Genomic DNA, 16,667 nt, shown 5'->3' on the forward strand with positions numbered 1-16,667 from the left:
GGGCTCTGGACCAGGTCACAGCCCTCACTGGGACCCACCCGAGCCTGGGCCGTGGGATGCGGGGCCGCTCGTGGTCGGCGCGTATCCCGCCCCACGTCGCGGAGCCTGCGCGCCTCCTGCTGCTGCGTCGTTCTCCCCGTAACCCCGCTTCCCACGGTCAGGACGAACTCAGTCTCGCACACCCCGCGCATCTGCTCTGCAGAGCAGGCCCGAGCTAGGAGACGGAGTGTGACTTAACCGCAAGGTTTCCACCTGAAGGAGGGCAGAGCCCGCGGACCTGCCCACGCCGTGCCTCTGCGCTCTGGGCTTGCGCAGTGCCCGACCCTGAAAGTCTGCAGGATGCTGAGCCCGCTGGCCCGCAGAAGGCCCTGTAGGAGAGGAGCAGAGCCGGGGACCCCCGTTTGCACCCCGGGGGCTCGATCCATCGATGCTGCGAGCGCCTGAAAGTTGGGTCTCATCCCTTCCTACCTGCTCCGGGGCAAAACGTGCTCAGACACACTTCCTTCCAGCCAGAGCCTGGGTATCAAATTGGGGCCCAGCAAGAAGAGACCACGTGGCTTGGGTTTCCAAGGTAAGGGGAGGAAGAGGGTCCTCCAGCCGGTGTCACAGGCTAGATCCCTGAAATCCACACTGCACAAGCACGGTGTGAAGCAGGTCTCCAGTTCAAAACAAGTGCAGAAACTCTTAACAGAAGGTGTCAGAGGCTGGCCCGCGACCAGCTCCGGGTTGGCCCTGTTGATAACGTGTGTGCTGTTGGTAACTTGGTCAGTGTGCAGACCGCGCTGCTAGAACGAGCGTTCCTCTGGGGGGAAAAGACTTGCATCTGTCTCCCCCTAAAGCCTGGGGACAGACTGGGAAGTGGGGTTCCCTGAGTGGGTGCCTGGCTAGTGAGAGGGTGTTCTCTGCCGTCCTATGGCTCGGGTATTAGGAAACCGCAATTATAAGCTCTAGAGTGTCTTTAATAACCTTAGGAAGATAGCAGGTGTGGCTTGTCAACATAAAAGCCTTGTCTTTAAAAATAAATTCTTTTAAAATTTTATTGGTACATTTTTGCAGTACATAACGTTTACATTCATAGTGGGTAGTTGATTCACGTAGGTGACACATCTTATAATAATAATAATAATAATAATATTATTATTATTATTATTATTATTATTATTTTGGTACCAGAAATTGAACCCAGAACCTTGCACTTGCAAGGCAGGTGGCAGAACCACTGAGCTAAATCCCCAGCCCCATAGGTGACTCATCTTAATCCTGTCTAGGTCTCCATCTTCTCCCCTTCCCTCCATCTCGTGGTTATTTATACTTTGGGTTTCTCATATTAGAGAAATCATTTGTATTTAAGCTTATGTCTGATTCGTTTCACTTAACATTTTCTCAGGTTGCATCTGTTTTCCTACAGATGACTTACTTTTTTTTTTTTTTTTTTTTTTTTTTTTTTTTTTTTTTTTGGTACCAGTGATTGAACTGGGGTCCTTGTGCTTGCAAGGACCTAAACTGCTGAGCTAAATCCCCGGCCCCAGATGACTGACTTTTATCCTTTATGGCAGAGTTGTGTTACATTTTGTAAAATACTGCATTTTTGCTACCCGTTCGTCTGTTCATAGACATACAGGCCCCTTCCCGGGTTTACCTATTATGCGTTGTGCTGCTTGTAAGCTTGGGTGTGCATAGATCACGGTAGTAGCTGATGTCTTCACCCTTCAGGAAGAGACCTGGCTGTTTCCAATAGAATTTCTAGTTTCAGTGTTTTGAGGAATCTCCACTCTGATTTCCCTAGTGGTTGTACTAGTTTGTATTCCCACCAGTAATGCAGGGTTCTTTTCCTGAAGCCTTGCCAGTATTAAATATGATTTGATTTCTTGATGCTAGGCGTTCATTCTTGATTAAGCTGGAATCTCAATGTTGTCTTAATCTGCATTTCTCTAATGGCCAGAGATAGTGAGCATTTTTTCATGTATTTATTGGCCTTTTGTACTTCTCCAGAGAAGTATCTATTCATTTCAGTTGCCCATTATTTCATTGGGTCTTCTATTTGGGAGATCTAATTTTTTGAGTACTTTATTAATTCTGGATATTGGTCCTTTGTCTGAGGAGTGGCCAGCAAAAAAATTTTCCCTTTCTGTAGCTTTCTCTTTACTCTGTTGATTTTTTCATTTGTTATGCAGAAGCTTTTGATTTGACATGATCCCATTTGTTGATGATTCTTGATGTTATGTCTTGTACATTTGGGATTCTGTTCAGAAAGTCCTTGCCTACATCTCTATCTTCCATGACTTTTATTTATTTTATCCTCCAGTAGATTCTTTCAAAAATCTAAATAATTTAGATTTTCATTATGGTTTTCAGTTTTATACATGGTGAGAGATATGGGTCTGGATTCAGTCTTCTCCATGTGGATAGCCAGTTTTCCCTGCATCATTTACTAAAGATGCTGTCTTTCATCCAGGGCATGTTTGTGGCCTCTTTCTCCAAGGTCAGTTTTGGCATCCTCTGTTCTGTTCCACTGATCCTGTCTCCTTTTGTGCCAATACCATGCTGTTCTTTTTATTGTAGCTTTGTAATGTAACTGGAAATTCTGGATTGTGATATTTCCTGCTTTGCTGTTGTTGCGCAAGATTATTTTTGCTACTCTGTGTCTCTTCTGGTTCCATATGAATTTTAGGATTCTTTTTTCTGGTTCAGTGAGGAATGTTGTTGGTATTTTCGTTAGGATTGCGTTAAGTCTATGTCACTTTTCATAATGTGGCCATCTTGGCAAAATTTGTTCTACCTATCCAAGAACAGGGAACATCTTTTCATTTTCTGGTGTCATCTTCTGTCTCCTTTTTCGGAAATGGAGTTTTTGTTTTGTTTTGTTTTGTTTTTCATTTTTTTCCTGGTCTTTCACTTTCTGTACTAGGTTAATTCCTATGCATCTCTTTTTTTGTTTTGTTTTGTTTTTTGAGACAGGGTCTCACTATGTAAGTTGAGAATGACCTGGAACCCACTTTGTAGCTCAGGCTGGTCTTGAACTCACAGAGATCTTCCTGCCTCAGCCTCCCGAGTGCTGGGATTACAGGGGTGCACCACCACACCCGACTCTAAGCATTCATTTTTCTTGATGCTATTGCAAATGGTATTGTTTTCCTAATTTCTTTCTCAGTGGGCCCATTATAGTATACAGAAATGCTATTGATTTTTGTATACTGCTACCTTGCTGAATTTGTTTACTAGTTCTAGGAGTCTTTTGATGGAATTTCATGGGTTTTGTGTTTAAAGGATCATGTCATCTGCAAATATGGATAGTGTGACTTCCTTTCTTGTACACATCCCTTTTATTTCTTTCTCTTGCCGAAGGCATTTGTTACTCCCAGAGTAGAGCTTTGAAATATCTCGTTCTACAAGTACAGTGCAAAACATATATTCATTTAAAAATATTTACTGATAGCCAGGCATGGTGGCACATTCTTATAATCCCAACACTGGGGAGACTGAGGTAGGAGGATCGCCATGAGTTTGAGGCCAGCCTTGGCTCCATAGTGAAATCAAGGCTGAACTATTTTGCAAGACCCTGTCTCAGAAAACCAAAGCAAGCTGGGTGTGGTAGTGCATATCTGTAATCCCAGCACTTGGGAGGCTGAGGCAGGAGGATTGCTGTGAGTTTGAAGCCAGCCGGGGATACATAGTAAATTCAGGAGCAGCTTGAACTACATAGTGAGACCCTGTCTCAAAAAAAAAAAAAAAAAAACCAAAACCCAAAAAAGCAACTATTTACAGAGTACTTTAATAAAAGATTCTCTTATATCTGGTTCATGACCAACTATTAGTCCTGTTGATAATTTGTGTGCTGCTCATCCTTGGTCAAGTACACAAACCCCACTGGTAGAACATTGTTCCTCTGGGGGGAAAAGACTCGTCTTTTTATCCAAGGCCTGGAGACAGAGTGTGGGGAACGGTGCTCCCTGGGAGGGTGCCTGTGTAGTGAGCAGGTGTTCTCAGTATTTTGCCGTCCTAGGTATTCAGAAACCCAATTGCAAAGAGTTCTAGAGTGGTTTAATAACTTTGTAAAGTTATCAGGTATGTTTGGTCAGCATAAAAGCTTGTTTGTCTTTAAATGTCACTGTCTTCTTTTTTCTGAGTCTCATTGAAGTGTGAGCTTAACAGAGCCCCTCGGTCTCCTCACTCTGGTGCATGCCTGGCTCCTAATGAAGGGAAGTCAGTGGCCAGGCCCCTGTTGGGACTCTGAGGCGCCTGACAGTTTTAGGGTTTGAAGGACACAGCCCGATCCCCATCCCCACACGCAGAAGCTCCTCCACGGTGCTTAAGTACCTCCCCCCGGCTGCAGCACGAGGGTGGACCCAGCGTCTTCCTCTGTGGATTCTCACCTCACACACTGCTGTGGTCTGGTTACGACACACGCGTGCACAGTCCCTACACAGACCTGCCTTTGCACGCAGCGACCTTTGTGGTTCCTTTGCCTGAAATGCTTGCCTTTTCAGGGCTTAACTCCAGTGTCTTGTGACCCCCAGCCAGCCACACAGGCAAGTCTGTCCCTGCTATTTGTTCCCACACTGCTTACATCGGTATTAAATTCCCACAAGGGAACATGAGCTTTCACAACTGCACACTGTGAAATCTTATTCGCACCGGGTAAGGTCCAGGCGGGTGCTCACCTGACACCCAGGGTCCCAGACTCCTTTTTCAGGGTGGCATCAACATCCTGAGAACTTGGGAGGAGCGGTGGAAATAGCATGCATTCTCTGGGCCCAAATGTGGCCAAGGGCCAGGGGTTTAGCTCAGTGGTGCAGCGCCTGCCTTGCAAGTGCAAGGTCCAGAGTTCGATCCCTGGTACTGGAAAAGGAAAAGTGTGGTCAGGCCTCAGCCACGTCTGCACAGACCCTCTAAGGAGACAGGGGACGCTGACAGCAGGGCAGCAGAGGAAACAGGTTTAATGACAGACTAGTCCTGGTTCCTCCCCGGAAAAGCACACACTATGTCTCACGCATCTTTGTATCTTTGTGCTGCGCACACCACAGAAACCCAGGACCTGTTTGTGAAGGTCACAGATTGGTAAGGGACCAGGTTGCTGGCTCCTGTGCCTGCAGTGGGAGCTCAGCACAGCCCATGAGGCAGCCAGCCAAGAGTTTATCACTGCTGCTCCAATTGTCGGCTCTGAGTATGGGAACTGTGTAAGACACTTCCCTTAAAAATCACTTCAACAAGGGCCAGAATGGAGCAAGAGCATGCAGGTGTTTGGTAAACACATGAGTAAATGAACAAATGAGTCCTCAGAGAAAAATCAATGGAAGCTTTGCAGAGTTAGGAAATGCTAATTGGGAAGGTGACATTCAAATTTGATTTTGAATGACTACTAGAACTTTACAAGAAGAAGAAGAAGCAAGAAACGGAAGTCCATGCAGGAGCAGGAGCAGCGCTTGGTGGTGGTTGTAGTTTTATTTATTTCATGAGTAGAAATTTAGAGAAGAGTCAAATGTTTATAAGCCTCGCTTTTTCCATTCAGTTTTCAAATCGCATAACTACAGGGCTAGAAGGACAGCAAACAGACACTTTTACAATTTCTATCATTTCGATTGATGCAAAAGTTTGGCACTGTTTTGTAGCTTCTAAAATGTTATTTTTCTGGAAATTTTTGAGAAATGTCAGCACAAAGGCAGTGTTCTTATCATTTCTCCCCGAGGGAGAGTTTGCAGCAGGTCAGGAAGCCAGAGAGCCCTGAGTAGACCTTGCTCATCCGTGCAGGACATTTGGCCCATTCCCTTCGGTATACACATTCTTAAGATGCAATATGTAGGTGTGTACCAGTTCCCCGAGATGAATGTTATTGTTGTGTATCACAGACATATACTAGTAAAGTTAAATACTAAAATAAATGTATACATTTCCTTTCTCACACAAGACATGTGGAAGTAACCAGGTCCAGCGCTTATTTGGGAGCCCAGGGACAGGTGACAGGGCTGTAGGCTGCTTTCTGTGATTGGCTAATCTTGACTTCCTTCCTAGATGAGTGTTGGCCACTAGATTCCCAAGAAACACAGTTCCCATACAACCCCACACATGTGATGTGTAAAGACAAAAGGAGGAGAAGTTTTCTTCTTGTCTTTCTATCACTTATAAGTCAGGAACGTGTTACCCACTGAAACCCAGCAGCTTTGCTGAAAACTCCTTGGCAAAAAACAAATCATTCTCAGGCCTAGACCTCCAAGGAATGGCGCTACAGAGACTGGTCCAGCCAATGCTGATTTTATCCTGAGAGCCGAGGAAGAAGCCCGCCACCCTCCACACCTGACCAAATGGCTTAGATAGGAGAAAGTCATGTCTACCATGCTTGGGGAGCTTCTGGCTCTGAGATGTTGATTTCAGCATAACCAAAAAGTAATATTGTAAACTCTAATACATTTGCCCTTCATAGGGAGAAAGGAAAGAGAGGAAAAGAAATTGGCTTCTTACCTGGGATAATTTCCTTGTATTCATCTCATTACATAGTGTTTTCCTTCATGAGGCATCGCCCCATCATCAGATAATTAACCAAATAAATATCAGGTGTTTTCCTTCAGTAACTTGGGCCCCTGTAGTGGACACACCTGCCCCTTTGAGGTCGGGTCATTCTCAGGGAGTTAAATATTCTTCGTCACAAGAGAAGTGTAAACCCTCTGTGGCCTGATGTGGTAGGGCTCTTCTGGGGAATAAGCATTAGATCAGAGTTGATAAAGCAGTCCAGAAACTGCTGCAGTGTTTGCTCCACAGATATACGTGTGAGACCAAGAACCTTTGCGTTCGGCACACGAGCGGTGCACAGTAAAGGCAGGAGGACTGGTTTGTGTTATCGTTACAGAATATTTAAACAACAGCCATGGTGATGCTCTTTTAAATGCAGGAGCCTGGCTCACACATGCTTCTTAGTCTGCTCCTGCTGCTATTACACAATACCCCAAACTGGGTAACTTAGAAATGCAGCAGTCGAAATGTATTTCTCTCATTTCTGAGGTCTCCAAATTATTTGGGGCCCCCAAATGAGGGCTCCTGCACTTTGGTGTCTGGTGAGGGCCTGCTCCGTGATTTCAGAGGTAGAGAAACGAATGAACTGTGCTCTCACATGGCTGGACAGCACAAGGGACCAGACCGTTCCTTCCAGCCTCTTCCGGCCCCGTCCGTGAGGGTGGACTGTTCATGGCTGCATCACACCCAAGTCCCCGTGCTTGTCCCTGGGGTTAAGTCCCAACATCTGAAGTTTGTAAGGAACATACATTCAAGGGTGGCAAGCAATAATGTACATTCCCAGTAAGGTAACCCTGCTAAATGTTGGCCTGTCCCTCCCACGGACAACAGCAGCAAGGGAACCAGATGGCAGCTCGGAGTGGTCCTCAGTTCATAGCAGTAAGTGCAGTCTCACTGGACCAAGGACCTATAAACGTTTGTAAGTTGATAGGCCCTTTACTTCCTCTGAGATACTTCCGATAGCACTTTAAAACATTGAGGTTGGTAGAATAACCTGAAACAGAGAAGTCTGATGTAATACTCAGATCTCTGGGTGGGGAGGGCTGAAGTGTTTTCCAAAGGGCGGCCCCTCGGAGGGACCAGGTGAATAGGCACACGAGCGAGCTGCATCGCGCCTTTATTCGTTCTTCTTGCTGGATGTACAGATAAAGGTTCAGTTGATGGAAACTTTTTGGATGGAAAGTGTTTGAAAATTACTGCTGTAGAAGATTCTAGGCAGCTCCACTGTCTATTTTGAAGGCCACAAAATGAAAAAAAAATGTCCTTCAATTGTGGCAGGTGGAATTATGTTATCCAAAATAAAATCACCAAATGTTATCTATGAAGGATACTATTTCCAAGGAAGTCTGTGTCACTTTCTTCTCTCTAAAGCGAAGAATTGCACAGATTGTCTTTTTAAATGTGTTTTAAAATGTATAAGAGCATCTTCTCAAAATCTTAATGATACAGAAATATAGAAAAGAAAAATGAAAACAATCTAACCAGATGCCATTTCCCTTTTCAACGGCTACCTCTTAAGAGACTTGTTTTTTCCTGTTGACTTACACACATTTACATATGTACATCTGTTTTTAGTCTTGATCGAAGTGTAGTTTTTTCCCACGTGTGAAAGATGGGGGAGCCTATTTCTTTCGAGTTCACAGCTCTATAATTTTAATGGCATACGTCCCTAATACTAGAAATTAAAGTTCAAATGAAGCCCAGATAGTTTCTGTGTGCATCCATCTTGTAGAAAATTCTGAATATTGGTTATGCTAGAGTCATGAACAGCCTTTGCTCTTACTTGTAGAAAACATTTGTCTGCTAACATGAGCTGGTGGGCGGTCAGGTCAGCCTCACAGCCACGCCCTTGGCCAAGGTCAGCACTCACTGCTCCATAGAAATCTGGATTTGGCCACAGAAATCTGATTGAATTCATGTTGTTTGCTGAACTTACGAGGTCTGTAAAATGTTAGCATTTGAAGTAAAATTGAAGATAGTACAAAGTAGAAAATAAAAGTATTGATATTTGCTCTTGGAATGTGTTTTAAAAGTTGTAATTCAATATGGGTATGGATGAGTGAGGTTTTTAAAACATGGCATAGGCTGGAGACATCATGCACTGATTGGGTGGAAATCTTGTTTCACAGCTGTTCACACGATTCTATCAAGCATGGCTCATACTGGCTCTGTCAGGTGAGAGCTTGTTTGGAGGTTCCAGCAGGGGAGTGCAGCTCCTCAGACACTCAGGAGGGATGCACATGGAGCGGTGAGGGAGGAAGGGGACCTCTGCCTGGCCAGCCAGGTCAACCCAAGTGACCAGTGGGGTGACAGGTATTGCAGCCACATCGCCCTCACATCCTGGCTGTGTTCTTTAAGAAAAGCTACCTAGCTTCCTTAGGCTTTAGTTGGCTTGTTTTTTTGTTTGTTTGTTTGTTTGTTTGTTTGTTTTTATTACTGCTGAGTGCTGAGCTACATGCCCAGCCATTTTTTGCTTTGAGACAGGGTCTGGCTGAGCTGCCCCGGCTGGCCTCAAACTTGCCTTCTCCTGCACCAGCCTCCTAAGTGTCTGGGATTACAGGCATGTCGCACCGTGCCTGGCCAGCCAGCTTAGTTTTCTCATGTGAATGTTAAAGGGAGAGGATTTCATAACTTATGCAAGGGTGCCCCCAGATTTTATTATTCTGTTAATCTGTGATTCCTGGTTTTGTAGAAAGCATCCAGTTTCTCTGTGTTTCCCCCACACTTTAGCCCTAGCAGCTCTCTCGAACCTTCTCCAGGATCAAGGAAAGGGTTTAGTGTTTGCATTTTAAAGTCTTCCATGAAAATGGGGAAAAATAAGGCATTTCACTGGCACTATTGAAAAAGAATGCATTGCACTTAATTTTGTGAATCACTGACACCTATTTTATTGACTGCCAGATTTTTTACTTTAACATTTCCTAATTATTTAACATTTCCTAGAGTTATTTAAAAAAATAACTCTATGTTTACCATATATTTTGATTTCTTTTAAAGCAGAAAATGTTTCCCTTTGTTATGTTTAACTGTGCACTCTCCCCCGAGGTGGTGCAGCAGTGTTCAGAGGCACAGCCTGGCCACGAGAGCACTCGCAGGCTCGTCCACTGGGGAGCTCCTAGCTGGATGGACTTCAGGGTTGGGGGCCAGGACCCTCCCCACCCCACCCCTCTGGCTCTTTTCGTCCCCTCACCCCCACCCCGTGCTGCCCACCGCCAGGGAGTGAGCAGCTTTTCCTTCACCACACCCGTCTGCCATGATGTTTCTTCCTCACCACGGCCCTAAAGGCAGTGAAGCCCCGAACCATGGACTGGAACCTCTGAAACTTTTCTCTTTTCCACTTTTAAGCTGTTTGGCAGATATTTTGTCACCACAGTGCAGAACTGGTGCTCACACGCCAAACCTTGTTGGTCAGTTGGCTTGAAGGTGCAGAAACACCTTTGTGTTATTTCACAGAAGATCATTTAGGTCCTATGCAGGTGTGGCTGTTGCAACTGAGGGTTCATTGCGTGGGAAGTGATGTGAAACCACCTCACACTGGCTTCAGAGAAATAGTTGCTTCCAGATGTGACAAGAGTATGGTTATAAATTTCAAGTTTTTAAATTCTCACATTCTATATTTCATAGAGAATTATAATCAAAACTGACAGTTGTGTGAGATGCATCCCTGGCTCACATTGTTTTGTCAGGTACGAAATGGTGGTGGCGGAGATACAATGTTATGCAATTCTTTGACTTAAAGGCAAACCTCTTGCATGTTGTTAAACTAAGAAACTGATTTCTTGAGGAAGGGGATCTTGTCTAATTCATCTTGGTCTTTGTGGCCTAGCGCAATGTCTGGCACATATTAACCATGCAAATATGTCTTGAGTTCATTTTGCTCTTACATAATTTTTATTACATTATTCAGATTTGGAGTTTTCTTTTTCTACCTCTACCATAATGCTCATTGTACCTATGCACAGGGGTTGAATTTGGGTGCTAGCCAAAGGGAAACATGGGAACAGAGGCTTAAACAGTCGCATCCTTGTGTGGCAGTGGAGGACTAAGGGGGCTGCACCAAGGTGTCCCCAGAGACCAGCTCCTGTCTGACCCCCCCACCGTCCGGAGTGTAGAACCCACATTCTCGTGGTTGGAAGTCGGTGGCTGCTTCTCCAGGCCTTGTATCATTCTGGGAAGGAGAAAGGGAGATGTTGGAGGGCGAAGAGTGAAGAGTGTGCTCACCTGAATGCCTTGCCAGGGGCCCCCACCTGCATCTCATCTGGAGCTGTGACACGGCCACGTCGAGCTGCTGCAGTGGCCAGGGATTGGAGTGTTTGGCTTCTCACCCTCTACAGCATGGGAATCAAGGGAGAAGGGGTTAGGGGCATTTATTGGGCCAACCTGTAGTCTGCTTTGTGGTTTCTAGGTGTGAGTTTATCTTTCCTGGCATACGTAAGTCTATGGAATACAAAAGACATGTTTTGGCAGTCTAAAAATTGCCCATAATGACTCCTAGCAAGAGACTACCATAGCACCCACTACGGGGGCCTAAGATCCTGTGGACCTTCATCAGTGGTGGTGTATTTTCAATTTTAACTTAGAAAGAAGAACCAGGAAGAAGTGAGTGACACTGGGTTTCTTTGAAAACGACGGAGCCCAGCAGTTTCCCTTCGGTGACTCGTTCCTCACACCACCTGTGGAAAGTTACCTGGAGTCTCGCTGCTTCAGCAGCTTGGCCCGTTAGCGAAAGTTCGGTAGTGAGATTGCTCAGAATGTTTTGGAGTAGAACTCCAAAATCAGGGTGCGAAACAAAGTAAAGCATGAATTGCCAGCAAAGACTTTTTCAAGGGAAATAAGAAGTTAAGAATGAACATAATATGAAGTTGATCACAAAATACACTGAATATTTAAGTTTTTAAGAACTATTATAGTAAAGACACATTGCCATGAATCCCCCTCAAAATCCTCGCCTTGCTTCAGACACACTTGCCGCTTCCTGCAGCAGCTCTGGAGGCCTCTTTCCTGAGGGTCTTTAGTGGCACTGTCCTGACTGCCTCGGTGTCCTGAATTGATTCAAAACATTTACCTTGCACGGTCATTTTGGCTTTGGGGAGGAGCCAGAAGCACACAGTGTCAGGTACAAACTGAATGAGAACACAATAGAATGTCTTTATTTGACAGAAACCGCTGTGAATAGAAACTGTGAGCCACTTCAGAAAGTAGCAAGGACAATGCATTGTGTTTAAATGAGGAGGAGCATTTTGAGGAAGATTAATGGGAATAGGTCTTTTACTACAATAAATCTTTAAAAATTAAACATTCGCCATATTTTAAAAATCATTACAATTGTTGGAATCCAAAGAAAGGGTAAGAGTAGTAAAGCTTGAAATATTTTCAACATTCAGAATTCTTTTTCATTTATTTATTATCTTTTTTTTCTTTTATTGAGTTTATTGGTACATTTTAGGTGTACAGTACAATTACATTCATCATTGGGATCTTGTACCTTTACATGACAGGTCTTGGTTCTCACTGAAAGACAGAATCCCGCTGTGTGGTACGGGTTGGCCTTTACCTCACTGTGTAGCCCAGACTGGCCTCCCAACCCGTGGCGATCTTCCTGCCTCAACTTCAAGACTGCTGGCGTTTCAGGTGTGCGCCCCAGCACCTGGCTCAGAGTGCAAAGGGAAGAAAAAAGTACAATTTACTTCCAAAGATCTTCAGCATACTGCTCTGTCTCTGTACTGTCTCCTCCAGAACAGAGCTCGCTGCTCTCCCTGTGTTGTGTTGTCTTCTTCATAATCACAAGTCATGGGGGACAAGGACAAGCCCATCGAATGTGATGACTGGGAGCTGCCCAGAGAGACGAACTTCAGGGCCGCTGGGCCTCAGGGAGCACAGGTAAAGCCTGGGGTCAAACACTGAACATCCCAGTCACTCCTTTAAGGAAAGGACTATCATTTCCCGTCCTTAATGGCTGTGTTGTTACACTCAGCTAACAGTTCTCCCGGATCTCTGCCCCTAAGCATGAAACCCTGCTTTCCCACCTAAGGCTGCCACCACCCTCCTGCCTTTGGCTGGCAGAGCCTGTGTTCCTGGTGCTCCTGGCTTAATCCTAGGATGATCCGGGTTTCTTCCCTCTTTCTGCTGCTTAATTTCAAGTAGAGGGATGAATGTGAATTGGTTTTAGCACAGATGGTTGTTTTCCTGAGCCACTTTAGTTATGTACCAACTATTGCCCAGTACCATAGTGAAAACATAATGCAGTTTATTTTATGTGACTCAAGCATTTAACATTCTAAAAGTCATGACCCAGTGCTAAATACTGCACATGCAGGGCTTGTCCCAAGCACTTGCTCATGTGTTAGTAATAAAAGTTGTACAGTTTTCTTATAAAGTGTGATCTTTGGTTCTAGTAAAAGCATCTTGCAAGTGTAAAGATGTAGGAAACAAACAGTTCTAAGAATTTTTTTAAAATTCCTTTAGGTACAAGAGAAAGTTGTAGATGGAAGCGAAGCCACTGAAGGGAGTAACCTACTGAACAGCCATGAAAAGAAGCTACAGGAAATCCCAAATGGGTCTCACTGTCTGCAGGGACTGAGACGGGCACTGGCCTGCCCTCCTCACGGCTTGCTGGGCAGAAGCGTCACAAATGGTAGGTGTGCGGTAAGGAGGGGCACAGGAAAGAGCGGTCACAGGTGCGGTGAGATTCCAAAATCATATTGTTCAGGGGACAAAAGCAATTTGTTTCTCCCTCACATCAGAACAACTAGGTGAACGGCCACCGTGGTCCTTGGCTGTGCTCCACGCAGCCACTCAAGGGCCAGGCTAAGAGGGTCCCGGTGTCCTCACCCAAAGCTTACACGACCACCATGGGCAGAGACAGAACGGAAATCAAGGGACTGTGGCTTTTCTGTACCTGAGTAGGCCTGCAGGATTACTCAAGGGCTCTGGGGAAAAAATGTTTGTGACATCACTTATAAATGGAAAAGTATTACATAAATGTCAGTTGTTGTGACTGTTAAACTCGTTTAGCTACTGTTTTAGTGAAGATAGTTCAATTTCTATTTCCAAATGATCCTGTCATTTCATAAGTAAAGATCTTGGTTTGTAGCTCAACTTACTGCCATAGGGCTGCCAGTTTTTAAAAATACTTTCAAGATTTGGGGGAAGGGCAAATTTATCTCAGCTCTGTTTTGAATATTTTACTATTGGGCTATTTCTTTTTTAGGAATGGATTTGGCTTTTGGAAGCAGCCAAAGATAATTATATTATAAATTGGGTAAACAAATGGATGTTCATGTTCAGTGATGCCATTTTCAAAAAGGAAGAGTGTGTGTGTGTGTGTGTGTGTGTGTGTGTGTGTGTATTGTGTTTGTATTACGTGTTAGGCGTGTTCAAAGAAATCTGGTAAGTGTTCAGATTTTTAAAAATTATTTCAGTAAAAGACACATTGCCATTGTTCTTCTCAAAATACTTTCCCTGGCTTCCAGTACACGGAACCCATCGATGTTGCCACTTTCTGAGGCATTTCTTGAAGTCCTCTTCTGTGAGTGTCTTTAGCTGTTCCATCTTCGCTGCCTCAGTGTCCTGAATTGATTTAAATGCTTATTTTGCACAGTCATTTTGACTTTGGAGAGCAGCCAGAAGTCACATGGTGCAGGAACTGGTGAATAAGGTAGAAGCGGACAAGCGTGATGGTTTGTTTTGTTTTGTTTTTTTTTCCGGTACCGGGGATCAAACTCAGGACCTTGCGCTTGTGCAGCAGACATGGAGCCGCCGAGCTACACCCCCGGCCCTCACACGTGATGTTTTTACGAGCTGCCTTTCCGTGGGGTGGTGCTTGGCAGTGACATTGACCATATTTTTGACCACACCTCATAAACGTACTCACTTTGAGTGCTGCGTCAGAAAATGGCAAGGACTATGGGATAGGTGTGTTCAAGCCAGGGCGGGAGGAGTAGGTCGAGGGAGAGTAATGCCAGTGTGTCTTGTACTGTAATAAATTTTTAATTTAACCACTCACCATATATTTTGATCACCCTCTGTATGTTAAGAAATGTAGGCATATAGTAGGAAAAGGGACAAGGAATTTGAAAATTGTCTATAATGACAAATCTAGAGACAATTTCAAAAATAGCGTTGAGAAATAATATCATCACTGGAGTGAACATATGGCCTCTCTGTGCTGATTACTGAAAAATGGGGCATAATTCTTCATAGCTAAACTGCAGCTGGGAACTTTAGAAAATGTTGTTATCGTCTTCATCTGGGACCATAAAAGCCAAGTACAATGTGTTATATTTTAGACTCTGGACATGTTTTTAATGAAATCAAGTAAGGTTGTGAACTAGCATGAGAGAAAATCTCAAACTTTAGTTGGGCACGTAGTGATAATCTGGTTCCAGAATATACACTAGCTGATTAGGGCCACAGATAATTCAATACCTTTTCTGTCCTTTTTATTATTTTTCTAACTTTTACCTTTTAAAATGTGGCACATTTCTAGTTAAAATATTTACAATAAAACAGACACAAAGGGTAAACATGATATGATTTGAAAACAAACTACACTACAACAGCACTCATGAGGCCCAATCAATAGTCCTGTCACTTAAACCAGTAGTAATATCTGAAAACAATACGTTAACCCCATTTAAATGTACTGTTGGATTGGGAATTTAGCTCTGCAGTTCTTCTGCCTGCCTTGCAAGTGCAAGGTCCTGAATTCAATCCCCGGTACCAAAAATAAATAAACTGTTGATCTATCAAGAAAGCAGTTATCAGAAACCAAACTGAAATACAAATAGGAGAGATAAATAAGGGGGCAAGCTGGCTTTCAGCCTGGAGGTTTCTACCAAGCCATGGTGAAGCGGAAAGTGGGTTTGAGACCCGTGAGCACACAGAAATCCAGAGATCGCCTGCCTGGGTAACAGCAGAAATGATGTCCTATGTCTTCGCAGGGCTGGACCAGGGCCATGAGCTGGTGGTAAACCTGCTTGGCAGTGAGGCCTGTGGCTAAACCTGTCTGTATTGTGGGGAGTCTCAGCTAAAAATGGGTAAATTTATCCTGATTTGTACTCTCAATTTACAGAAAAAAACTCAATCCCAGTTTGTATCTCCAGGGGCCCTGAGCTGTAAATTTATAAAGCACACGGTAGAGACAAATGCAGACCCTACCTGGAAAATTCATAGTCAACCTAGGTTTGAACTTTATCACATTCAAACCTATACATAAAGGTAGAGGGGAGGCTCATTGTTAAAAAAAAAAAAAAAAACTTTAAAACGTCAAGTCCTCATATACAATAGAAGGAATAGTGCATTAAAATTAATTTCAAACAAGGGGAATGAAGGTCTTTTAAATTTTGAGGTTGTTCTGAAGTTTTCTTCATTCAGTCCTACATCTGTAGCTAAAGGGGCATGATTAAATACCATACACAACAATGCTTGTGTTGTACGGCAAAATTGCTACAGCTTATTTTCCCACTTTTAGCTTCATGAGTTCTGAAAATGCTATCAGCTGGTTCTTTATTTGAACAGATTCTTTGAAGAATTTCTTTGAGCAAGAGGGCGGCTAATATCCTGAATTTTTCCAGTGATACATATATTGTATCAGGGATCAAACTCAGAACCTTGTGCTTGCAAGGCATGGGGCCACTGAGCTAAATCCAATAGAGATTTTATAATTTTGCATTATAAAATAGAATTTTTGTATATGTAAAGAAGTTAAAAAGGAAGAATAAATAGAAATTCAAAGAAATAGCTATTAAAATTTAACATCTGAATAAGAACCAACTTGAGTTCTGAAAATGAAAGATACAGGACGATAATAGAAATTTAAAACCCAAAGGACAGAGTAGGTAGCAGAGTAAGTGAAAATAAAATTGGAAAAATAGCAACTAACTAGAGCTGAAGAGATTACCCAGAAGGCAGTAAACAAATATGTGAAATGTGAGGCTTAGCAACTTGTAAACAGCACAGGTGTCCAGACTTCTTACAGAAAACAGGGACCATGGGCTAGAAATATTTGAAGAAATAAAGACAACTTTCCAGAATCAGTTTTTAAAAATACATAAATCCTAGGGCCGGGGATTTAGTTCAGTGGTGCTGCCACCTGCCTGGCAAACCCGAGATCCCAAGTTCGATCCCCAGTACCAAAAAAAAAAAAAAAAAAAAAAAAAAAA

The 16,667-nt window shown here is 43.7% G+C and overlaps 1 protein-coding gene across 6 annotated transcripts in view; it reads left to right on the forward strand.

Annotated features, from left to right (window-relative positions):
- Positions 1-16,667, forward strand: part of Slc9b2 (solute carrier family 9 member B2) — a 50,162-nt gene that overhangs the window by 1,504 nt on the left and 31,991 nt on the right. For 2 of the 6 annotated variants that reach the window (XM_033756246.1, XM_033756247.1), the window contains exons 1-3: positions 7-571; positions 12,241-12,384; positions 12,970-13,138. In XM_033756246.1, coding sequence (XP_033612137.1) covers positions 12,295-12,384; positions 12,970-13,138 — 259 coding nt within the window. In that variant the 5' untranslated portion in view covers positions 7-571; positions 12,241-12,294. Of the gene's footprint in view, positions 1-6; positions 572-12,002; positions 12,136-12,240; positions 12,385-12,969; positions 13,139-16,667 lie in introns of those variants that run through there. The other 4 variants (XM_033756245.1, XM_033756242.1, XM_033756243.1 and 1 more) reach the window with 3 other exon arrangements.

The sequence above is a fragment of the Fukomys damarensis genome, unplaced genomic scaffold (genome assembly GCF_012274545.1).
Source record: "Fukomys damarensis isolate Sample0158 unplaced genomic scaffold, DMR_v1.0_HiC HiC_scaffold_25, whole genome shotgun sequence".
Classification (NCBI taxonomy): Eukaryota; Metazoa; Chordata; class Mammalia; order Rodentia; family Bathyergidae; genus Fukomys; species Fukomys damarensis.